General features: G+C 38.2%; 1 protein-coding gene across 4 annotated transcripts; it reads right to left on the bottom strand.

Annotated features, from left to right (window-relative positions):
- Positions 1-22,062, bottom strand: LOC121423799 (MAP kinase-interacting serine/threonine-protein kinase 1-like). Of its 4 annotated transcripts, none has more exons than XM_041619289.1 (10): positions 21,585-22,062; positions 7,499-7,570; positions 6,343-6,484; positions 4,910-5,035; positions 4,244-4,341; positions 3,416-3,537; positions 2,530-2,666; positions 1,830-2,185; positions 1,248-1,412; positions 1-470 (listed from the first exon to the last, which is right to left on the bottom strand). In XM_041619289.1, the coding sequence occupies exons 2-10, from the start codon at positions 7,565-7,567 to the stop codon at positions 153-155; spliced, it is 1,533 nt and encodes a 510-aa protein (XP_041475223.1). In that variant the 5' UTR covers positions 7,568-7,570; positions 21,585-22,062; the 3' UTR covers positions 1-152. The 4 variants fall into 4 exon arrangements, with proteins under 4 accessions (XP_041475223.1, XP_041475220.1, XP_041475219.1 ...); XM_041619286.1 differs by lacking the exon at positions 21,585-22,062 and adding an exon at positions 21,474-21,578; XM_041619285.1 differs by lacking the exon at positions 21,585-22,062 and adding an exon at positions 17,910-17,975.
- Between the last annotated feature and the right edge of the window lie 3,942 nt (positions 22,063-26,004).

Genomic DNA, 26,004 nt, shown 5'->3' on the forward strand with positions numbered 1-26,004 from the left:
TAACTAGTAATACACTGGTCTATCCCTTTACCGTGTATCTCTCTTTAGGCCTGGTCTATCCATCAACTGAGCTTCTCTCTTTAGGCCTGGTCTATCTCTTGACTTTGCATCTCTCCTTAGACCTGGTCTATCCCTTGACTGTTCATCTCTATTTAGGCCTGAATAGTAATACACTGTTCTCTCCCCTGACTATGCATCGCTGCTCGTCGCTTCGCCAGCGCCGACTGACCCGGAGGTGAAAGGCCAAAGTTGATGCCACCGTTGTTGAGTTGACCCGAGGGTCTGATGATGCAGATTCCATCATCGTCGTCTTCTTCTTTGTTGACTTCGTCCTCTTCTTGGATTTCATCCTCTTCTTTCTGCGCAACGAGGCGGTTGCAAGCCACGGCTTCTGCTGCAAACTGACTAAGATCTTTGGCACTGTTATTACGTTTGATGATTGCTGGCGTCAGTAGAGGTGTGCTTGGAGGCTGTAGGAATACAATCGATCAAAAGTATTTTTAGTCTTTTGATGGATTTGTGCCAGGTCTTAATTAAAATTTTTTCTGCTTTTATCACCACCAAATTCCCATCAGGGTGGACTCCCCATTAACCCTAACATGACCTGCCTTTGGGACTTTCGGTACAATTCTTTCTTAATATTATGATTTCAATGATAATGCAAATTCATGCATGAAAGCAGAATTTCTGCTGTAGATATAGACAATACTCTCCAAATATGATAAATACAAATAAAAAAGAATGAGCCATTTTTGGCACGATAATGTCAAATATCATGTCACATGTTGTCTTGATGCTATACCCATATCCATCAATTTTGGTTTAAAAAGCTCTGTTCTTTGAGCATTCCAGGAAAATGCTGTGAGCAGGACTATGATACCCCCCCCAAAAAAAAAGGGGGGGGGTCAATTTAGTGTTGCATAGGGACGTCAGTGATCACAAAGAAACAGAACCGAAGAGAATGAAGAGTGTTGGAAAAGGTCGAAACTGAAAGAGCTTCCATACTTTTGTACGGAGGAAACAAATACAAGCTAAAAAAATTTTTTTTAAAAGCCGATCTCTCACAGCCCAAGGGTTCGTTGCAGAAAGAGTTGCGTTTAAACACAAGTCAAATATCAATCGCAAGTCCCGAATGCGCGCTGTTGATTGGTTGAAAATCAAGTCGCGCATGATTTTTAGAGTTCTGATTGATTGCAACTCTTTTTGCAACGGGCCCCAGGACTTCAGAGAAGTTTTGCTCAACGTACCTGTTTGACCCAGGGGTGATTGAGGACCATGTCTGCAGTGTACCTCTGTTTGGCGTCCCGGACCAGTAGGTGTGAGATGAGATCCTTGGCTCCACAAGAGATGTGTTCCCACTCAACACCATGGAAGTCGTACTCTCCGGACTGGATGCAGTGCAACAGCAATTCCTGTAATCATCAGGGAATATTAAAGATAAATGAATGCAGTTGCAGTAAACACTGATATCATGAGAAAGTAAAAACTATGGTCAATTTTCACTATATCATTGTAGATTGAGACCTGGGCCCTGTCTTACAAAGAGTTACAACTGATCCAATCAATCTCAAGTATATGGAAATCCATCAATGTCATAATTTTTTTGGGGAAATTTTCTCAATGTCCTTTGAAAACAAAGAGAAGCATACATTGCGACGCGATTTAGAGGCTGAATATGACTTGCATGCATTGGTGATCTGCAGCTGGTGCGTCTCTGACAACTCCATTTACACATATTCCTATATCCTCTGAGGGAGGGCGATACAAGATTATGACATCATATGCATAAGGTCTACATAAAAGAAAATTTTAAAGGAGAGATTAATTACCTCACAGTCTGGACACGCCTCTCCCCTGTCCCAGCCACAGTCCTCTCCACACGAACCCACAAACGGCGGATGACCGCACAACAGGATGTACAGGATCACCCCAAGACTCCAGAGATCGCACCTCTTGTCGTACACCGTCGCCTGAAGGTCGTAGATGAACGCCTCCACGATCTCCGGAGCCATGAACTCCGCCGAGCCGACGGGGGTGAGGAGCTCCGGCGTCGTGACGGGGGTGTTGTACTGGCTACTCAGGTGGATCCCGCTCCCGAGTCCAAAGTCGCATATCTTGATCGGCGAGATGCTTAGCTGGCTCTCGCAGAGAATGTTTTCGGGTTTCAGGTCACGGTGGGCGATACCTATTTAAAAACAGCAATTCAAGGAGAATGATTTATACCAGGTAAAAATAAATTTATTTTCGGATGCTGCTTTCTCAATTGACTCCCAAAATTTGCAACATTGGATAGGCTTTAATAATGCACCGAATGGTTATTTTCCTACGCTCTTTTTCATTTCGGGAGCAAAATCACCTCAAGCCCCTCTGTAAGTTTTTTTCCATGATTCATTGGTATCAAACAAAATTAATATTTATGAGCCAACCTGAAAACATCAAAGGACATCACATATCACCATTTGTTCTGTTCTTGATTCTTGTTTATCTAAAAAAAAAACCTGTTAACTGAAATTAAAAATAGGGATTTACCTTTATTGTGCAAGAATGAGAGAGCGCTGGCGATGTCTTTGATGACAAGACTAGCTTCCTGTTCTGTGAACGTTTTACGCTGCTCAATGTGCTGCAGTAAGGCACCGCCGTACATCTTCTCAAAGATAAGGTAGAACCTGACAACGAACAAATGTGAGCTTATTGTGAGCAAACAAATGATATAAGTACTTGGTATAATTCTGATTATTTCTAGATTGTATTGCTAACTAGTTGACGCAACAATGGCTTGACATTGAAATTTATTTCATATTCATGAAATGTTGTGTAATTTATACTTTTATCTTTTCTTTTTAAATTGCACTTTGAAACATGCGAAAGGCACTCCATAATTTTTCTGTATTATTAACACCATTTTCATAATTGACACATGCATATACTGAAAAATTTGGAAGGGTTCAATGAATTGTCACTCAGAGGAACCCTTTAATTTCATTTTTTGAATATAAACACAACACACTTGAAATTTATTTTTAAAATCAACAAGAGTAACAGGAGTTATAGGCAACTACATTATGTTGTCCAAGTAAAAATGAAATGTGAATTTGTGATAACTTCAGCCCCGTCTTACAAATAATTGTGATTGATCCGATCAACCATAACTATGGACAGCCAGCAACGTCAACATCTAGAATGCAAGTTCGTTCAAAATATTTACTCGATATTATGTTCAATCATACACTCATCATTCTCTTTAAAATTCAATGTGTTTACTTAGGAAATCGTGCAAATTTCCTGGGAAAAAAATCATGTTATGGAATGGACTTCCACACAGTTGAGATTGATTGGATCAATCAAAACTTCCGGAAGAAGGGGCCAAGATATCTTGCAATCAAGTAATACCTGCGTCAGGTTCTGTGAGCCTTACCTGTCATTGTCTTCGAAGTATTCAATAAGCTGCAGAATGTTATTATGTCCCTGACAGTGGTAGAGAGTTTCTACCTCCCTGAAGATCTTGGTACGGCTGTTTCCTGGTCTCTTCTCCATCACCTACAACATCCAAAGACAAAGGACCGGAAGACCAAGGACCAATAAAAAAGACTGGTGTACAGCTCAACCATCAATCGCTTTACCAGTGCTGGTGATAGCAATTGGCGTTGGTAGTAGTGATGGTTATGGCAGTGAGAATCAAAGTCCTGGCCCCCCATTGCATCAAGAGCTACAATTGTTTTAACTTTGCCATTATGGCAACTACCATGGAAACCTTGATTTTGACTGGCTGTTGAGCTCTGCTGCCATGGTAGTTGCCATAATGGCAAAGTTACCACAGTTGTAAAACCTTTATGAAATGGTCATCAGGGCGCCGTTGCATTAAAGTTATTACTATGGTAACCTTGCCATACAATGGTTACTACCATGGTAACGTTGTCAAACAGATTCAAAGATTCCATGATCGATACCATTGGATGGCAAAGTTACTATGATAGGTACTTATATGCAACCAGACCCTGATACTAGATCACTGGACCAAAAAACGTTCCAGCTATCAGCACAAACTTGTTGCTTTGTTTTATAGAAAGGTGGTTATCAGATATTACTGGTAAACCACATATTCAAAAAGGTAAATAGACTCCATGGTTGTAGACTTTCGTTTGACTGCTTATCAGGCCTAGTGCATGTTGGACACATTGGTTATCGTCATGAAGTTTTACAAAGTGCGAATGTACAAAAGGAAGCACGGGGGGAAAGAACGTACCTTGACTGCATACTCCTTCCCTGTAGATATCTGTCGACATGTTTTCACTGAAGCATATGACCCAGAACCTAACAGCTCATCAGTCAACTCATACACATCTAGAGAAATGAATACAAAAAAAAATGTATGCTTTCTATTGACTCATTCCCAGGATATAAATTTAGATAATCAAATACCCAGACAAAATAGTTTAGGTCTATTATTGCCAACATTTCTGTTCAAAATTGTTTATACACTAGATGGGTATTTTTTTAGACACTGCAGAATGACACCTACATCTCTTCCATTGCTAGATATTAAGCAATCTAGCTTTTTAATATACCTACATGTATTCAGAGATATACACTGTTCATAAATCAAGTTTACATCTTATTTTTTATTGAAAAGTTATTGAAAAAATAAGACTTCTTTGACCTAGGATCCTGTGACATGAAAATCTGATTAGTTTTTTTTTATCTCATGTACACCCAAAATAAGCAGTTGCACAGTGCAACCAAAAATAGATGAGCCATCATTATTAGCACAGCTATAACTTTTGGATGACTTGGGGGGTGGCACCAAACTATACAATCATCCTATAAACTTCATGAAATCAAGTCAACTGAATTGAGAAAAAGAACAAATAATTAGAGCCAGGGAGAGCGTGGGTTTTCATAGCAGTCTCACCTTCGAATCTATTTGGCACAATTCCTGAAGTTCTCTTTTTCTTCTTCTTGCGTTTTCTCCTTGAGTCTTCGAGACCGTGATGGAAGTCTTCCACTGATGATATACTCATCATCAAATCCATTTGCTCTGTAACATTAAAAAACATTATAAGTCATAATACAGATAAAGAAAACAGATTTAGGAATTACATGTAATAATAGATAACAAAATGGAACTGTATGAATTCATTTTGCCACAAAAGGATTATAATTTACTTTGCCCAATGTCAAAGCCACATCTCTCCATCCCAGTTACACCATACCTCTAATAAACATAACCATAAACAAATTATTTAAATCCAATAATATTTCCCACCCAGTAATTCATAAGGAGATAGTGAAAGAGAATCCCACGAATGCTGGCAGGTTGAGTGTGTGTCCATGTACACATACAATCAGTAGCATACGCAGGATTTTTTTTAAAGGGGAGGAGGTTCAAGTTGACACCCCCCTCAAAAAAATCAACAACAAAAAAAGGTCTTCACCACCAATTTTAAGTCATTTCCTACCCCAAAAATTGACAAGAAAAAAACAAGTCTTCCAAATAATTTTAGGGGGGGTTGGGTATCAAAAAAATTTAAGGGGGGAGGGGTTGAACCCCTGTAACCACCCCCTGTGTACGTCACTGCATACGGTTATTACATGACTTTCATGAAAGGGTATGTTGTAACTCACATTGCGCAATATCTTTCAATCCCTTGGAACATGTGAATTGCAACATGCATGGCCAGGTAAACAAATATCTCTGCTATGACATCATCCATTACGGATGATCTGAATGCAAATTGTGGTTTCTCTTTCTGCTTTCGTTTCTGAATACCCCCACCAATGTGAAATCTTTTTGGGTGGTTCACTATGGTGTATATTTCAAAGGGGAACTTGCTGAGTGAATTGGCACTGCGAGTTGGGGGATTTTGTAATTTTTTAACTCTAGAGGCTGACTCCGAGGAAGGTAGATTTCCCTGAATATGAACCACACTGTTCCCCATCTTACAAAGCTATAGAAATTCATCAATATCATAATTTTCCACACAGGAAATGGGCGCAATGTCCATTTGGAGACAAATAGAAGCCCACTGAACGGTCAAGTTAATGTTGCATCCATGATCATGTCTAGAACACACTTTGAAAAGACATACATTTTTTATGCTGGAGTTGTAGGCTTCCATACTGCAGTAAGTCAAGGCCCACTCTAAAGGTAACTGGGCCATGTGCATCGGGATAGTATTGATAACAGTATAAGAAATAGATAGCGAATTTCGGTTCAAATATTGTAATATTCATTTGATCTATGATGAAATTAGGGAATGCTTGGAAGATTACAGTAAACATCATTCTAGGTAAATAATGCGATATAAATGTTGTTAAGAGTTGTAGAAATCTATAGCCGGTTACCTGATAGTAAGCATGTATCACCGGCTATATTGTTGTTAGCGTAGTTCTCAGCTGTGGCCTTACAGTCTGGCATCTGGACGGCTGCAGTGGCAGGCGGGCGCTGAGAGACACCCATTTGATCACCTGTTGGCATCTTGGTTACCTAGGAAGAAATAATGTTACAAAAAGGTAAAATGAATTGAAATATGAATTTTTATGTGTCACATATAGTAACTTTGGCTGGCTGTATGTCGTTTCCTACATGTAAGCAGGTTGTACGTTCGTGTAGATAGCCATAGTACATTGTTTGAGCATTCGCTGTGTTGATCCATGCAGTGGTTCATCTACAATCTTTCTTATACAATACGATACAATATTGGTATTTATATAGCCCTCTTCACATTGACTCTAATGCTTTACAGAGAAGCAAACACTCAAAGAATAGAATTGATGGTGCTTTACAAAGAACTGAATATTCCTGGAATATTGTGAATGAAATAAACAACAAATGACAAGTACACTTATGTAATTAACCATTACAAAAAAAGGTCTTCATGAATGACCACTGGAAAGCTCCCAGAAATGACGATTCACTGATACAGCAGAGGAGCTTGTTCCAGAGGTGTGGAACCTTTTAATTACATAGATAACAAGCCCAATCAATTTCATTATAAGATGAAAAGAGGGCTAATGTTTAAAGATAAATTCCGGTTTTGGTAACAATCTCAAAATGACTTTTGACAGAATCTAATATAATGACCACCCAAGTGTCTGTTTGTATGAATAAAAAATAGGTGCCAAAGGATTCTGGAAGAAATTTTGTAATTGCTGAGAAATAAGCAAAATAAGCACGGATTCGGTCACTTCCGTTGGGTCTTTATTCCAGCAATATTAATACACTGTCCCACATGTGCCTATCTGTGTTGGTGATCTCCACTGTGAACATTTTTCTGCGTAGATTTCAAGATTTCACAAAGTTCAGTTTATGTAACTGTACGGATCTAAATCCTCGATGATATTCTGACAATTAAGCCTGGTTCTACAGACTTTCGCATGAAATCAGTGTTTACTGCAGCTACTGGCATTTCTCTTTAATGCAGTACTCTGTTTGCAGTATTTGTTTGTGCTGGCAGTATTATAGCGTATTATCATGTTTAAGGTTCTCAAGTTTTTTTACCTGTATGGTTTCCTGGCTCTGGGCAGAATCCTGAGAGTTGTCGACAGTTGGGAACACAAAGGAACGCATTACCTGTATCATAAGAAAACAAACAACAAATACATTATTAATTATATTTAATTATATTTTGTTTCAAACTGAAAACTCAGCACTTAGGCATAAATAGTGCAGTGAATGGGGAATGGGGGGGTTCCTTTTTACTTATTTTTAAGGCTCTATGGAACATTTTTTTTTGGGGGGGGGACGAGCCCCACATAATTTTTTCCCTGCATGGCTGGGATTTGAACCCATGGCCCTCCGTTTCAAGGTCCAAAGACAAATCCACAGGGCCATAATGCTCCATCAGGAGAAGAATTTACCAAAATTTAATATTCCCCCCCCAAAAAAAGAAATTCACAACCCCATATATGAATATGCATAAAGCTATGCTATATAGGCCTACATCCTTGAATTCTTTAAAAGGCAATGGAATGGAATTATTGGAAAAACGTCACATCCTCTTCCTCCCCTGCCTTCACTAGGCAAATGAATTCTGCCATGAACTGATCATAATCATATACTCTATAAGCCATCCGGAAGTACAGTCACGTGTCATGTAACTAGTCTGCAGTCACAGACCCTGATTGAAAATTTGATCAACAAGTTGGTTTTCACACAAGACTAGCACAAATTATACAACTTGTTTCAGTTCCTGAAATGAGAGGGGGCATTCTGTACAAGTCATTGGAAGATGCCTTAGGCTGCATGTTCAGACCTCAGAACACTTTCCTCAAGTGAAATAGGTTCATCCTATAGGTTCACCATAGTGAAATCTACTGTATGCCTACATGTACATGCATGTATGTATTACATACAGAGCCTGCCATATCTCCGTTTCAAGAGTTCCTGTGATAATAATCTTGGTTTGAAGAAAGCATCAGATGAGGATCAAAATATCTGATATGAATTAATGATACTGGGTCAATACTTAGTCTGCGGGAAAAGACCCTGATTGAAACTTCGATCAACAAGTTGGTCTATTACACAAGACTTGCACAATTGCATAACAAACATATGCCATAACTTTTTTTTTACTTCATACCCACAATTAGCATGGCTATAGATGTATAGTATACTGTCTTATTTTTCTCTCATAATTGAAATCAAAATATTGTTAGGGTGGTCTTGCCTTGAAACATTACTTAAATTCATCAATATATTTATTTATTGGGGAGGGGGGAATCGGTTTGGTTTCAAATTTATAATTCATAATTGAAATTTCATATTGCATCCATTGTTTCATTCTAATTGTTGAATTTATTGAAATATGTATGAATTCTATATGTTTGTTGGAAATGAGAAATGAAAATAAAAACTGAAAACCGAAACTGAAGCTACATTGTATATGCTTGTATGCTATTAATATTGTAAAGATTTGAAGAAATTACATGCATTCATTTTTCTGATATAAAAAAAATACAACATCCTGACTAAAATGTTGCGTAACCAGGGAATATTTCAGTGGTTGCATTTATTAATGGTGACACTGGCACTGCGGGAGTTTCTATGACGTCACGAATCCAAACTTGGTGGTTTTTAATTCAAAAGGGAAGGGGAATTCCCTCGAGCTAACACTTGGAGGGGAAGTCCATCCTGTCGCAAGTTCATTATAAGGAAAATGTGAGAAATGAATTTTGGCACAATTCCATTTAAGTGATCAAACATCCATTTAAGTGATAAAATTAATGTAAAACAGTTTGGACATGCCCTCCCAAAGAGTTCCATCGAAAGAAAAGGCATTTCCTGTGCATCAATCTTAGCTTGGGTGAAGATATCTTCAAACTATTGAAGAAAAAAAAGAAATTCGGGTGAACAGAACGTCCACTGCAAAAATTTGCAGTTTCACTCTTTCTCTCTCATGCTCTCTCTCTCTATGCATATATATTTTTTTCAATTCATTGCAGCCTCCATGGATATCTTGAAAAGGCATCGTTTGCCACCAACATTGCAGTCCGTTCAATACATACATGTACATGTATGTGGGAATTTTTCCATTGAAATTGATGCGGAAGGGTGTGATCTACATGTACATGTACTTTTCAAGTTTCCACGGCCACGTACCAATACTCCTCGGTATAAATATAATACTACATGTAAATCAACAAAAAATATTAATAATAATAGTACTGTAAAAATGTAGCCTACCTTGACTTAGAGTAGCACACAAAGTAGAAGATAGAATAAGCTTTTTAGCAATGGGCATTTGCATAGTGAAGTTTGAAAACGGTGAGAATCTCAAGTTGATATTGCAGGATGAAGTAGCGTTGGAATAGGAAAATCTATTGATTTCATTGTGCTATATATACCCTACCCAGCCATGTCACAACAAGACACGTACGCTGCCTACATTGTATGCGATGACGAAAGCCCCTAATGTATACACGCATCATGTGAGCTGTTCATACATATATGGAGTGTCCATGCCCTAATAAGGGCAAAGCTATTCCTTTTGTACAAGTAGAGTGATGTGATTGGCTGGCTTGTTCCTGAGGGCTGATGAAATAATCCCTGTTTACGTGGAAAGGTTCACTCAATGCTACAGCCTTCTGGGATAGTCTTTATATTCAGACTCTATGTTTTCAATGGCATAAACTCTACAGACTTGCAACATTGGTTGCATTGCCATGATGTAACCAACACCAGTCTATAACAATATCAATATTACTAAGATAGAAACAATTGCAGTTTAAGCATCGACAGAGAGATTACTGTATCGACTTCATCATCGTATGATTCAGGTATTTGTATTGGATAAGACAATGGAGGTAGAAAAGATAAGACTAACACCTAGTTGTTTGTAAACGTTCGCAGAAGCCTAGTGGACTTTAGAATGTTCAAGAAGCAGTGATACCAGAACCACAATAGCATGAAATTCAATGGGAGGGGGGGGGCAAAAGGGCGACCCCACCTTAATGTAAGAATCATCCATTCAAATTACATATTTACATAGAGATTGTTGAAAAATTAAAATCTGCACTCTCTATTCTCAAATTTCCTATTTGCATCCAGGCATCCTCTCTATTTCAAATCATGGAACTGCCACTATGAACTTTATATAGGTTATTATAACAAGATTGTAATGTTATTGAGAAAACCAAGAAGTTTTCGAGAACGGAGCCACAACGAATGGCAAAGTAATTCATACAGCTTCCCATTTCTAGAGAGATAATATAGAATCCACAAGCGCATTGTAACCTTTGACAGTAACATGTGATGTGATGCCTACGGATTCATGGGACATCTTTAAAGTGATTTTGTGTTAAAAATATATAATTATGAAAATTTTCTGGATTATTTCATTTTTTTCACTCTATGTGCCCACATCGCCAACCAACCCTTTTACATGCTTCGCAAATTTTACAAGAATTGTTTCCACCTTGTCAAAACAGTGCCTTTCCCCACCCCCTCCCATGGCTTCCATATTTTAGACAGTATGTTAAATTATGTTTTAAGAGAAACAAAAAGATTTCGCAAATTTTCATGAAATACAGTTTATTTTCTCAAATGTAATTCTGTACAAATGACATACATATTTCTGCATTGCTAATTTCATATCAATATTTTTATCTTATATTTCTTTCATTTATAAGTAGTGCAAGATATCATTAAGTGAGTCAAAGTGCCTTCAACTATAACATGAATAAAACAAACATCGGATACGGTAGTCTAATCTACGGGTGAACAGACCTTGGAGTTAGGCCAGCCAAACTTCTTTTGTAACCTTTGCCTTGCTGAGAGAAGGCAGTTTTGGTTGGAGTAAGGTTAAAGGAAATGTTGTGATAGTGCCTATTTTGATAATCTTGTGACCAGTAACTTTCTACATTTAGTCAAGAAAATTTGCCACGACCTCTTCCTCCAACAAAGACGCTCCTGAATTTGTTAAACAGTATCTCGCTACTGCGACTAGCCAGTTGGAGTGAATTACCTATTCAGACAAGCCCTGGAGTATGAACTTATGACCTAGCAGAATTCAGCGGTCACAGGCTTATCAAGTTGACTTGCACAGTGCTACCACTTCCATATATTTCACCAACCTCAACGATGATGTCCCCCCCCCAGGCAATGGTAAATTAGGTTGAGTTAACCACAACCATTGTAAGGAAACAGGCTTGTGGTAAGATACCTATCCAATTAGTATCCCTGGAATTTTATTTCTGATGCCAGAAAATTTACTCCAACTCAAAATCAACTTCTCAACATGGTTAATGTTTTTAAGACCCCTGTTACATCTGAGAGATTCCCTACCTCGGGCCGGCCCGGGGCCTACCTCGGGTCGGAAAGAAATCAGATGTAAACATCCCAAACCTACCTCGGGCCACCTTTTAGCGAACCTACCCGAGACCACATCCAGAGGTAGTCTCGGGTAGGTATCGGGCCGGCCCCGGTCCACCGATTGGTAGATGTAAACGCACACAAGCTTTCGAACCTATCTCGGTCCGTTCGCCAGCTGTCAAATTACGTCATATAGTGCGTGCTATCCCCTCCCCAGCCCCGTCGTTCTTCGAATGTTTTTGCGGCATGCGACATGTGAATTGTGATTGATAAAGTCTTTGATTTGAGTGAAAAGAAGCATTTTAAACGTATCCTTTTCAAGTCGATCATATCTTCCACGACTGCTGGGATCATCAGCATTCTTTCAGAATCTCGGGTAACTTCAATTAGCGCGCGCGAATTATTCGGAGATAGATCGAGAGCGCCTTTTAAAGGTGTCAGCAATCAGATGCCGCTCGAAACAGTACAGATAGGGCGATAGGGAGGGAATGAACACTGTGATGTAAACAGACCACATTTCGGACTCGGTCCGTTCGCGAAGCTAATCCACCAATAATCCAGTCAAGGTTGCAAGTGGACTCGGTCGGGTCTCGGGTAGGAAACTTTCAGATGTAACAGGGGTCTTAGTCATCCCTGGATGGACCTGATTGTCCATCCCAAACCTTTGTCCATCCTAAATGTTGGTTAGCTTTATACAACTCTTTGTTTACATGTAGGTCAACATCTTGGAAAGCCCAGGACTGCCTAGTCTGCTCTGCAAACCCTTCACTCCAGATAAGTGGTCTGAATATATACAGCCTATGGTCCCTGCCAATGACTTGTGTACAGAAGGCACCTTACAATTTTTTTTGGTAACAATACATCAAGTTTTATTTGTGCTAGTCTTCTGTGAAGACCAACTTGTTGATCAAAGTTTCAATCAGGGTCTGTGCCTGCAGACTAGGACTACCCGAAATCATTTTCATAAAAAAAATAAGGGTCAATAACATTAGAATAGTAAAAAGTCTGTAGTTGCATACTATGCCATAATGGGGTGATGTTTTTTATCCAGGGAACGAGTAGTCTCGTGATCTGCATGTAAATCTTGGCTACATGCCATGTGTCAACACGAACTATAGCCCCTCCAGGAACTATCGCATGCAATAATATAAATAAACACAATTCAGTTGAACAACAATCTTCATGCCTTACATTGAAGCCTGGCCATAATAAAGATACATGTAGGAAACATCATTTAAAAAAAAAACAAAGGTAGTGCCTCATATCAGTCAGGCAACATTTTTAAGAAAACAAATATGACTAGAAAATATACCTAAATATATCACACCCTTTTCAATAACTAATTTCCCACATTTCAAAAAGAAGAACGGGAGCAGAGACAACCTAGGCTAGACAGAATGAAATGTGAATTTCAAGCAACTTTGGAGAGGCATTTTTTTTTTTGGTTGTCAATATAGAAAACAGTTGTGCTTTAACGTTTTGCGATTTATATTAACTGTATTAATGGTTTACCATTTTGTGTCAACCCTACATGTAGCTGAAAACACAAATTTTTAACCTTTGGTTACTGATAAACTTGACCCCAAATGACCTTTGTCCAGAGCAGTGACCTGAAATCTATTCGCCAATACTTGATAACCATTTGTGTACACTTTCAAAAATTACCAGTATCTTGAAAATTCAAATTCTAAACCAAGATGGGCTCAGAATACTCTATACAAAGCTAAAACACCACATACCTACATGTAATTGTGGGGTTCAACAAAAGTTTTTTTTTGCACTAATACTGTGCAACTACATACTTTTACGGTTTCAGAAAATCGGCAAACAGCTTTTACCAATTGTTCATCCAATTAGCGATTCAATGGGGATGTTAGCCATGAACTTTGGGAGTAAACCCGGAGTGAGCAAACAATGCGATGATGTCATCAGGCTTCCACCTGATGGCAAATCCCAACAAACCAAGCTCGGAGGAACCCAGTGGGTGGACAATCATAATAGACCCTGGGTATTTTCTGGGAAGTTCAAGAATAAACTTGCTATTCACTGGGATGAGTAAGAAAGGGATAATCATATATGGAGGACTATTGAGTTATAACAGGTGAATAGCAATAGACTATGGGCTAGTTATTATTCTATGGGAAGTTCAAGGATAAATACACCATTCACTGGGGTGAGAAACAAAGGGATAGTAAGTAGTTGGTTGGACAGTAAACAATAGACCCTGAGTATCTTCTGAGAAGTTCAAGGATTAACACACTATACACTGGGACCAGAAAGAAAGGGATTATCACATGCAGGGTTACTGAGTAACTGGGTGGATTATAATAGACTCCAAGTGTTTTCTGGGAAGTTCAAGCATAAGCATATTATTAACTGGGATGAGAAAGAAAGGGATAGTTACATACACAGGCGGCAGGCGTCCTATAAAACACCACCCCTTTCCAAACCAATGGAAAAATACATAGGTATTTCTTAATTTGGTTAGGTAAAATGAAAAAATACATTTTTATAAACTGTTTAAAAAAAATTTCAAGTATAAAGAACATGGAAAAACCCAAAACTATATTTCAAAACAGGAAAGAAAATTTCATACCGAAGCATAATTTGTTTCATTTACTTTAAAACTTTTACTTTAAAAAATTTAGCTATTTTAATATCAACAAAAAAGAAGTTTGAGTGCAAAATGTTTAATATACCTTCCCTCAGAAAATATGGCTGGTTTCAATAAAAAAAAACTTCAGGTTCAGGAAATATAAAAATGAAACAGAATACACACAGGGTGTACTAGAAACTGAAAGTCGTGACTGAGTCAGAGTTCTAATAAAATAAGAGATTTACCTCTCTTTGATTACTCCTCCGATCATGGAAGAAAAAAAGTCAAACTAGATCCAAATCTCCTCAACAACAGTCAATTGTTTCTGCCAAAGATAATGCACTTCTCTCAGAGCTCTTGGAAACACAACATCTCTAACCTGAAAGTTGTGACAGAGTCACAGTTCTGATAAAATAATAGATTTACCTCTCTTTGATCACTCTGATCATGGAAGAAAAAAGTCAAACTGGACCCAAATCTCCTCAACAACAGTCAATCAGAGCTCTTGGAAAGACAACACCTCTAACCTGAACATTGTGACCGAGTGACCACAGTTCTAATAAAATAATAGATTTACCACTCTTTTGATCACTCCGTTCAAGGAAGAAAAAAAAGTCAAACTGGATCCAAATCTCCTCAACGACAGTCAATTGCTTCTGCCAAAGATAATGCACTTGTCTCAGAGCTCTTGGAAAGACAACACTTCTAACCTGAAAGTTGTGACCGAGTCACAGTTCTAATAAAATAATTGATTTACCTCTCTTTTGATCACTCCGTTCAAAAAGAAAAGTCAAACTGGATCCAAATCTCCTCAACGTCAGTCAATTGTTTCTGCCAAAGATAATTCACTTGCCTCAAGAGCTCCTAGAAAGACCACACCTCTCACCAACAATGTTCGTATGAATCACTAATTCAGGAGCAATCACAATAAATGAAATATGAATTAAAACAAGTCAAGGTAATCATTGAAGCACGCATGATGCAACAGCTCATATCGATGCAACGACCCACATGTAAACAAGAGACTCATGTGATGTCGGAAGGGGAGCCACGTCAGTGGAAAATACCATGTAACCTAGTCACTCAGTGAGAGATCGACAAGTTTGAAATATCATCACATCTGGCATCGGTCCCACCAGGGGTGTCTTCATCAGCACAAAGGTTGTCTTCTAGCCCTGCTATTCCCGACCCAATGATTCATCTCTGTATTCAGAGCCCCAAACACGCCATTTTACCCTGTTGGTCCAGCCTGTTTTTGTCGGACCAGTAGATACTATACATGTAGTTTTTTAATTTTTACTGGTCCGGACCAAAAATTTACTAGTCCCAAAATAAAGGGGGAAAAGGATTAATAAGCTCATTTTGCAGTCTTTCATTGCTTATTGTTATCTCCCCCCCAAAAAAAAAAAAACGAAAAATAAACAAACAAACAGTACACACACACAACATGATTCATGAGAGACATTTTTATAATTACAAAAAAAGAAAATATCAATTTGTATCAGTTTGATATATTTTTTTCACTGGTCATGTCAGACCAGTAAAACTGTCTATTTCTTAAAAGTTACTGGCCCGACAGCAATTTTTTTCTTGTCTGGGACCATCAGACCAGTGCCAGTGTCGTGCGCTGCTGTAAAGATAACATGGCTTTAGCTCTAAACAAATTATTTTGTTTTCAAAATAACCTGCTACATGTACATATGTAAAAATTGTAAACCACAAATTAGCAGATGTATTTTGCCAGGCATCTTGACAAAATTCAGCCCGCACCAATATTGCCATATATGGAGAACTACCCATTTTCTAATGATGGTCTCTTAGCCCCAGAATATTGTCAATCCCATACTATCCTTCACCCCATAATATAATTTTCTACCTAACCCCAGTCATGGATTTACATGTACATTCTGTTCAATTCCAACACGAAATTTAGTAATCCCAGACTAGTGGTAGCCATTCTTTCATGGGTGCTCATCTCTTATTGGACGATAGTGCTGCTGGCTACTATGTTCCGTGGCTCTCGGGCATACTGCACATGGAGCATCATTCTCGGCCTGGCCAGAGGTCTGTTCTCATCATAGGTGATTTCAAACTGCCTTGATCACAAGAATCCCCGTTAAATTACAAGAACTTTTTCAGGCTATGAAAAAAGACCTGTTTATTATTCTCCCATTCACATCGCCCTGAAACATACACTTCGGGATAAGTTCCTGAAGTATTAAAGCAAGCAAGGCAGGAGATTCAAAATCGCTCACTCAGCAGCCACCCACGGCGCCCGCTCCCAACTACAAGCTGGGCTAAAAGTTCCTATTATTTGCTTTCACACCGCCAAAATACCTGCGACATTAGAAAAATTCCAACGAAAGCTGTCAGTAGGTGGTTTCAAACCGCCTCGATCACAAGAATCCCTGTTAAATTATGAGAACTTTTTAAGGCTAAAAAATACCCGTTAATTATTCCTGCATTCACACCGCCCCGAAACACATCCTTCGGGATAAGTTCCCGAAGTTACGAGCATGCGCAGTGTGGTCTGATAAGCAGGCAAGGCGGGAGATTCAAAATCACTAGCCCAGCAGCCACTTACGCCGCCGCGACCAACGACACGCTGGGATAAAAGTTCTAGTAATTTGCTTTCACATCGCCAAAATACCTGCGACCTTGGAAAAATCCCCACGAAAGTTCTCGTAATTTCGCCAAGTACCTACTATTTAGCGGGTATTTTCTTTCGGGGAAATTACGCGTAGTTTGCTTTCACATTACCAAAATACCTGGTATTTTCTGATCGGGGTAAATTTCCCGATCAGAGAATACCTGGAACTGGCGAACTTCGAGGCGGTCTGAAACCACCTAGTTTCCATTACAAACATTCATTTTATATTATAACCTCTTTTAGTTTTTATTCATTTTTTCTCAATTAAAAATAGAGATTGAAAAATGACAATTTTCTTGAAATTTTACTTTCTCATACAGGGCCGGCCTACACAAAATATGCCTCAAATTTAAGTTTGTGTGCGCTCTGCATGGTTAATACAGAAATAATCACCAAGTTACTAATGAAAAATTAATTGCAATTGTATGAAAATTAGCATTTTGGGTTACAAATGTGGTACCAGTATTTAAATTAATTTTTAAAATGTGTGTTGTATCCTACATGTAGATTTCCCTCAGGCAGGATGGTTGCAGCTAACAAGTAACCTAACCCTGGTATGTGCTATTTTGCATTGCAAGAGAGTTACACATTATCGGTGGGGTTTGCCCACTTCGCAAAAAACACTGTGTGAACAGAAAATTGACTGGGTGTAACCCCAGACTAATTAAAGTAAGCCCCACCTTCATATCTGAATGTTACATGCCTTAAAACCCAAGATAACAACAACACCTATGGTACAGGGTTAAGGAAAATTTTGCTCATGAAAAAATGGAAACACATTATAAACAACACGGGCTTGCAGCACAATAATTATCACATGTACAGTAGGCCTAATGTACATTACGTACACCTACATGTATCACTTGTGCAGCAACAACAGGGTTGAACTTGAGTTCAAACTCCATTCTGACTTTGTTCTGATAGAGTCCGCAGATGCAAACAGACCCACATGAAAGCAGACTACCATTCAGTACAGCCCCACTTTGTTTTGGTGAAGACTCGCCTAATGACATATGAATACAAGACTGATGAGGGGCAAGTGATTCACAATGGGTTTTACTTGGAAGAGTTCATTCAATGGTCATCATATTGAATGCCTCCTTTTCCATGGGTGAAGATGTCACTTTAGTTAAAGGTAGAGTGGGGTCTCTAGACTCTATTAAAAAATTTCCTTTCGCAATGAGGCTTGCAATATATGCACATTCAATGCACTTTAAAAGTTAGGATTTATGTTTTTTAAAACCTAATAATTTCATGAGTGAAAGACATGACGGCAGAAACATTATACAATTGATTATTTCAGGATTAGGCCTGCATTAAGATGCAGACCTTCTCTGAGAGGTGAAAAAAATTGGTATTTGTTTTTTAAAGAGTGAACATTCACACAAAAAACAGGGGAAAAATCTAACGAAAGAACTATTGCGAAGAAGTTTAATTTGCATCATGATGATGGGCCCCAAGTCTGCACACGGGCACACCTAACAATTTGAATTCTTCTTATTTCACAAAATCTTTCAGTTAATAATGTTCCTTATATCATTATGAGTAAATGTACCAAATTTCTCATCAAAAAATGAAAGAAAATATAGGATTTTGATGAGAAAGGCTGCATTTTGAGGCCGTCACATGAAATGCCCTAAATTCAATATTTTTCCACCATTTTGAGTCAGATTTTTTTATGAATACCTGTCTACAGTGTATGTATTGCATGTGTAAAGTTCGTGAAGTTTGTGCTCGTTGCGTATCTTCTTTTACTAGAATCATGCAGATACGCGTGTGCGCAGACTTGGGGGAAATTGCCATAAAAAGAAATATAAGCAAAACAAATTTATAAAGAAATTTGGCGAATTGAAATCAGCCTAGTTTGAAAGAAAAAAAAGGAGAAATTTCTTTACAACAAATAAAATGAAGAGAAGAAATAACCAAAAATAAGAAATAAAACACAATTAGGAAAAAAAGTACAAAAGCAGTACAATGTATACTTGTAGATTTTGTACTTTACAATAAATAGATGGGGAACATTTTAAAAGATTTTGGACCTTTGTCTTTCTGGAAAAACGAGTGAAACCCTTGCCAGCCTTGGGGCACTTGTCCATCACTACTTTTAAAAATAATGTCCGACATATGAACAAATTGAGGAAATTTGTTTATGTCAGAAAAAATGGCCAAGTTAATATTATTAGGGACAATATGCTTTCAGATGTTCTAAACAAGATTGTGTAATTAAACCCTCTCGTCTCTCATTCCGAAGCAGGTGGTCTGTCTATGACAGATCACCTATTGATTTCGTCAGAATTTTCTTTCTTTATTATTTATTTTTAGCACCTATGTTTGTCGCCAACTTTTCTCGGAATTGGCTGAATCAATTTTGCTGATTTTTACGTCATACATAGAAACTATGATAGAGACGGCATACTAAGCTTTTGAAGGTCATATGGTTATGATGACGTCATCTACGTGCCATTTTGTAAAATTCTTCATTTGATCATATCTTCATTATCAATTATCCAAAATTAACAATATTTACATGACATTAACTTCATGTCAAGGGTCAAATGTCAATGTCATCAAAGGTCATGTAGAGGTCATGACGCGCGCGTACGCGCGCGTCAAAGGTAAAAACATCGTCCAAATGACCTATAAAATTTTTTGGGTACGTTTCAGGTCATTTTAAGCATTTCAAAAATTTGCGCGCGCGCACATATGCGCGCGCGTTTCCGCGCGTTACACCTTAACGCAACGCAGAAAAACCGTTTTTTTTTAATATCATTGCATTGCTAATAAAATTCTGAGCAATTTGATACCTTGATCAACCTTCTACAACCATTAATAACGAAATTAACACCCGTTAAACTTTGCAGCACGTGTGCGCGCGAGCTCTCACTATAAGCCATATATGGGCAAAAACATGCCTATTGTAAATTCACTGTAGCTCTTTAAAAAGTCCGTTGACCCCCAATTTTTTTTCATATATCGATAGAGTATTAGTTGTAGATTTGATTTCATGTCACCATTGTCCCTAAATTATATCGTGACGTCATCAAATAGGCGCCCAAACTAAAAATTTCATTTTTTTCAAAAATGACGTCATCAAATTTATGCAAATTTGGCTGTAACTTCTCGAATATAGATCATTTTTCGCCCAGATTTCAATATGTTGTAGTTTATAATGTACTCTTTCTCCTCAGATTACATGAATATTCGTTTTGAGAAACGCATCATTGCGTAAAACAGCGATGAAAAGAGGCATGTCATTTTTCCTCATTTTGCGTGTAATCTCTATGGGACATGACTTTTTCCCAAAACTAGATTCGACATTCCTCTATTTCGTGAGCCATATCTCCATTTTTTCTTGTCAGCTTTCCTTGAGCTTTTAACATGTTGTAGCTGAGATTCTGGGCTATCGGAAGTGTGCCCTTCATTTTTTGATCAGATGCCGGGATCATGCCCGTATTTCACTTGCAAAATTGGAATTGTAATTCTCAAAATTGCTTACGTGTAATCTCTATGGGGAATATCGTAGCTCAATGGATAACGCATTTGACTTGCTTTCTCGAGGGCGGAGGTTCGATTCCTGGGGTAGAAAAGATGATTTTTTTCATTTTTTTTTTCTTTTTGCCACCTCTTACATGATCCTTTATGATAATTAAAAGGTATGAAAGTTAAAATTTAGCAAGATAAAACAGATTATAATTGTTTTTTTCATATCACATGTATTTTGTGTGTAATCTCTATGGGACATGACTTTTTCTCAAAACTAGATTTGACATTCCTCTATTTCGTGAGCCATATCTCCATTTCTTCTTGTCAGTTTTGCCAGAGCTTTTAATATGTTATAGCTGAGATTCTGGGCTTTCGGTAATGTGCCCTCCACTTTTTGATCAGATGCCGGGATCATGCCCGTTTTTCACTTGCAATATTGGAATTGTAATTCTCAAAATTGCTTACGTGTAAAGTCTATGGGAAACATTAATAATCACATTGAGCAATGGTCAAAATTTATTCTTAGGATGTCTAGAATCAAGATTATCAATCATATCTAAATTATTCATTTTATACATTAGCCGACTCTGAATGAAAAATCATGACAGACCACCTAATTCGTCCGCATGACGAATTAAATTCTAGTTATATTTTCCTCTTTTTCCGTCTTCTTCATGGATCAAAAAAAAAAAAAAAATTCCAACACATGTTTAAATACATTTTTTTTTTAAGTACCGGTAGACTAGGTAGCCCTTTCATTCAGAAATTATGGTCAAGGTCAACTGTATTAGACAAATCTGGCAAAAACTGAACAGTGGCATCTCTGCTAACATCAATCAATAAACTATGGTATTAGGCCTAGTTGAAAATCAAATTACAGACTAAATTCCTGTGATGTGAAGTGAAAGGTCACTCACTCAGTCACACTCACTCACATGATGATGGAGACACGACACTCGCTCAACAGACAAGGACAAGGTGGTTGCACATTTTACACACTGGGCCAGGCAGGTGCGAAACTGCATAGCGCCGTCAATTGGACTCACCTGAACAAAAACATAAATGATACTTCTTCTAATCTTAGTTAGGACTCAGTCTAAGTTAGGAGTCGACTTGTAAAAAAGCCCTGATTAAAGTCAGTACTCTTGTTAGACATGGAAGCAGGATGGTATGGTTGAGAGTCTAGTAACAGAGTTGGGTTTCTGTCCTGGAATGTTGTCGAAGAGTCCGAAGGCAAAGAAGTTTTCCGAAAATTTCGACGTGGTCGTGGAGCTCAGGCAGGTCCTTGCGAATACTTGCCACGTTACGTTCGGCATTTAACGTGATTTTCATTGATTAACCAAGCTGAAGGAAAACGGAAAGAGTCTTCGAAGAGTATCGGTGGGGCCTGGGCCTTCAATGTTGTTATTCCAGTGAGCTTCCCCCTCATTAAAACCTCCAACCATTACCCTTCTCCTCGACCCCCTCCAGCTCTCACATTCCGACGGCCGACTCTAGTGATTTTCCACAGCGCTAGCTCTAGCATCGGCCTCCAGCTAGCTCTGTGTGTATGTACGTACGTGTATATGCGTAGAATCCCAATTTGTTTACAAACATAAGACGATACGTCATGCGTGCGTGTACGTGTACAGTAATATGAAAAAGCAATGGACGCGGACGTAGAGGGTTTACTCTGGTTAATTTGATTGACAAATTGACTACCATGCACCTGTATTTGATTTTACGTGTAATCCTCTACAGCTGACTGCTGTTGATCTCCGCCACCCCTAGTTAGCGGAGGAAGAAGAAGTTTCCTCGAACGAATTCCAACATCCTTGATTTATTTGCCACTGGCAGATGTAAATACTTATTGAATTTTTCAAAAATATATAATTCGGAGCGCGAAGCTCGAACTGAAAGTATTTATATACTTTTTTTATTTGTAAAATCAATTCAGTTCAAATCATTGTTATATAAAGCAGTGCTTCTCAACCTTTTTTTACTCGAGGACCACTTTGACTCTCAGATTTTTTTCGAGGCCCACCTGATAAAATCTAAAAAAAAAGGATATGACTTCTTGTCTCGACAATTATAAAGAGCATGAGTGCGTAACTTTATGATCTTCTGCTGCAGTGGCTGAGCTAAAAATTGAGGGGGGGGGGTTGATGTGGCATATCGCGTACAATTAATTAAATTTTGCAAGCGAGCATGGCGATCAAGCAAAAATTTTGACATTTTTATTATAAAAATCCAATTTTGTGATAGATTTTGACACAATATTTAAAAAATAATATCATATTTCACCCTTATCCCTTTTCTTTGCTTTTCTCTTTTTTTCTTGGTCGAGAAACATTTGGGGCCAAGAGCCCCCCCCCTATCTGTACGCAAGTGTCCAGTCTTTTTCCTACTGAAACAGTCTTTTGGTTTTCCTGCACTCTTCGGATGTTTTGTGTTTAGGTGTCTCTGAAGCTCTAACTTCAGCACATTCGACACACATTGCTTTGGCTTATGTCGAAAGGGTGGGTGCTGTCGCGTTAGGGTGCGTCAACGCGAACGCGAAGATTCGTCCAAAGCCCCCCCCCCCCCGGTTTGGCCGAAAGGGTGCGTTGGGAGCGCCACGTCGCGTCGCGTTCACTGGAACGCGCCCTTTCGTCCAAAGCCCCCCCCCCCCCCCGGTTTGGACGAAAGGGTGTATTTAATAATAATGAATAAATAAATACAAATATTTATAAGAAAGCTGAATATAAGGTATTTTGTCAAACATTGCCAATTTGCACGTAAGATAGTGGATTTTCAAACATTTAAAGCATTGACAATTTGAGGAAAAGAAAGAAAAGTTCAACTAAGAATAATAATGATAATAATAATAATGATAATAATTATGATAATAAAATCAGATACCCACCTTTCCAATTAGCCACTTGGCGCCAATTTTTCACTCCAAATTCATTTCCATAAATTCACTCTTTGGGGTGAAAATTATTATTATTATCATTATTATAAGTATTATTATTATTATTGTTATTATTTTTATTATTATAAGTATTATTATTATTATTATTATACAAACAACACGCACATATTATTATTATTATTATTATACACACAGCACGCACACATACACAACAGATACATCTCACAAAATATACTGAGGCAGGGTCTCAAGTGTAAAATATAGTAAGGTAGGGTCTGAAGAGTTAAACGTTGTGAATGCTGACCCGACATCAATTTTGGCCTTGCCCTTCCAGGACACATCTGCCGTAAGTTTTATAATTTGGGGGACACCAAATATCTCCAGGTATACGAATGTTTTCCTTTGTAATAAATACACACCTGCAAAGTATAAAATTGAAGGTAAGTTACTTTTTTTATTTGAAAGAACCTTGAAATCAGTCATAATTTTTACATGTATCAATATCACACCATAAAACATTTCCACCGAAAAATCCTCATGCAGCATGCCGTCATTGTTTTTTTTTTTTTACCTTAAAAAGAATGTTTGTGCCATATGATGATTTATGTTCCTATGCAAATTTCACATATCACTCGTCTTTTTTGTTTGTTCAGCTTTCTTATAAATATTTGTATTTATTTATTCATTATTATTAAACACACCCTTTCGTCCAAACCGGGGGCTTTGGACGAAAGGGTGCGTTCCAGTAAACGCGACGCGACGTGGCGCTCCCAACGCACCCTTTCGGCCAAACCGGGGGGGCTTTGGACGAATCTTCGCGTTCGCGTTGACGCACCCTAACGCGACAGCACCCACCCTTTCGAAATAAGCCCATTGCTTTTGGTTTTGCATCACTGCGCAGTTATGATAAATCCAAATTTAAAATATTAAGGGTCATATATTTTTAGTTATCTTCTGAGACTTTTCAACAGTAGTTTGTTTCCTCCTTCACCCTTTCGCTTTAAAACACAGTCCATTTTGATGAAAGTATGTTTCATAAAATTTGAACATTAAGCTCTTATAAGCACATTCGAAGCAATCATTTTGAGAAATGAATGCATTTGCAAAGGTCCGGTGCCTGGGCGATAATTAACTACATTCAAAATATGCATACATGAGGCCCGAGGTTCACATGAAAGTTATATGTCTAAAGTCCTTTTTAACTGCATGTAGGCCTAATACACACCCATACATAATTATACACATACACACCCTCACTTTTTTTGACAAGTGCACACCTATTAACCAATAATGCATATAGCATTTCCATAATTTATTTGAAAGCAGGATAAAAGAGCATTGTAGATTAAATGCCGGACTCCATAGCCAGGCGCCTATAGACACTCGGCCACGGCACCTCCACACATGCACACACACAGACTCAAGATAATTATTTAAAAAAAAACACACAAAATCACAAAAAGAGGGGATAGAAAAGAAAGGAAATGAAATGAGAACAGAATTAAGAGAGAAAAGGAATTATTATATAAACGAAAGGAAAAAAGAATAAAGAGGCAAATTGAAAGGAAAAGAGGCAAAGAAAAAATTGAAAGCTTTGTATCAAAGATTTCAGCTTGTGCTTCGCGCTCTCATACCTCTGTTTCAGCGATAAATGTATCTTATAGGCCTAATGTAGCTATTTTTTTAGACCGCTATTTCCGCTCGCATGTATCATCTTGTATGAAATAATTAAGCTACTTAAAACGTCAGTGTTTAGATATACCCTCCTCCTTCAGAAAATCGAACCCCTAATCCAAAACAGCTATATATAGCCGCCGATCTTGGAGAATGTGGATGAAAATCCTTGCCCCCCCCCCCCTCTTTGGCGAAAGTTGTATCCGCCAATGGGCATGGCGAATTAAAATGTGACTGAGGAGAGTAAGGAACACTGTCATCACGATTTTTTTATGTAACTGCTTCCCATTACGTAACCATCTGCAAGATAGTGAGTCCTGATGCAGTGAACGCAAAATGCTGTTCCAAGAAAAAAGGGGACCATTCTCGCCTTGAAATCGTTTTATTTTTGAGGAAAAGGTGATCGCCGGCAAATTCCCTCACCCTTTAATCGCTTGAAAATGCTGAAAAAATATATAAATCGTTAGAGGGCTGTTGCCATTAAAAAAAATGCAGAGTTCTACTTTTTGCCGTTCCGAGGGTACTCACCCTATTAGGCGCACTATTGGTTGAATGAAGAACAAATGTATTCTCTCCATAAGCTGTGCCTCGTCCACTGATCTCCCCTCTAAGTCAGTGGCCCGGCCCGTCAGTGGCAAAAAAATACCCAGAATGAAAATCAAAATTAGTGAGAAATATGTAGGCCTACTCATATAATTAATTATACAGGTTTCAATGCACTCGATAATTTGGGAACAAATTTTGCTAACCCTTGAGGGCACTATGAGATGCCCCCCCAAAAGTCCTTTTTAGGCCTAAAACACAAGTTGAATATAATTCATCTAAGATTTCGCCTTCTCTTTAGTGCATAGTGCCCGGCCCCTCGGTAATGAAAATAAAAGGAAATAATTCACAATATG

This window comes from Lytechinus variegatus, chromosome 11 (genome assembly GCF_018143015.1).
Source record: "Lytechinus variegatus isolate NC3 chromosome 11, Lvar_3.0, whole genome shotgun sequence".
NCBI classification, from domain to species: domain Eukaryota; kingdom Metazoa; phylum Echinodermata; class Echinoidea; order Temnopleuroida; family Toxopneustidae; genus Lytechinus; species Lytechinus variegatus.

Excerpts from the sequence above, each read along its gene's own strand:
- LOC121423799 (XM_041619286.1), bottom strand. The coding sequence starts at position 21,563 with ATGCAGTTTCGCACCTGCCTGGCCCAGTGTGTAAAATGTGCAACCACC. Across the intron at positions 3,538-4,243 it reads GGAAGGAGTATGCAGTCAAG|GTGATGGAGAAGAGACCAGG; the intron begins GTACGTTCTTTC and ends TGGATGTTGTAG. Across the intron at positions 2,667-3,415 it reads TACTTCGAAGACAATGACAG|GTTCTACCTTATCTTTGAGA; the intron begins GTAAGGCTCACA and ends GTTCGTTGTCAG.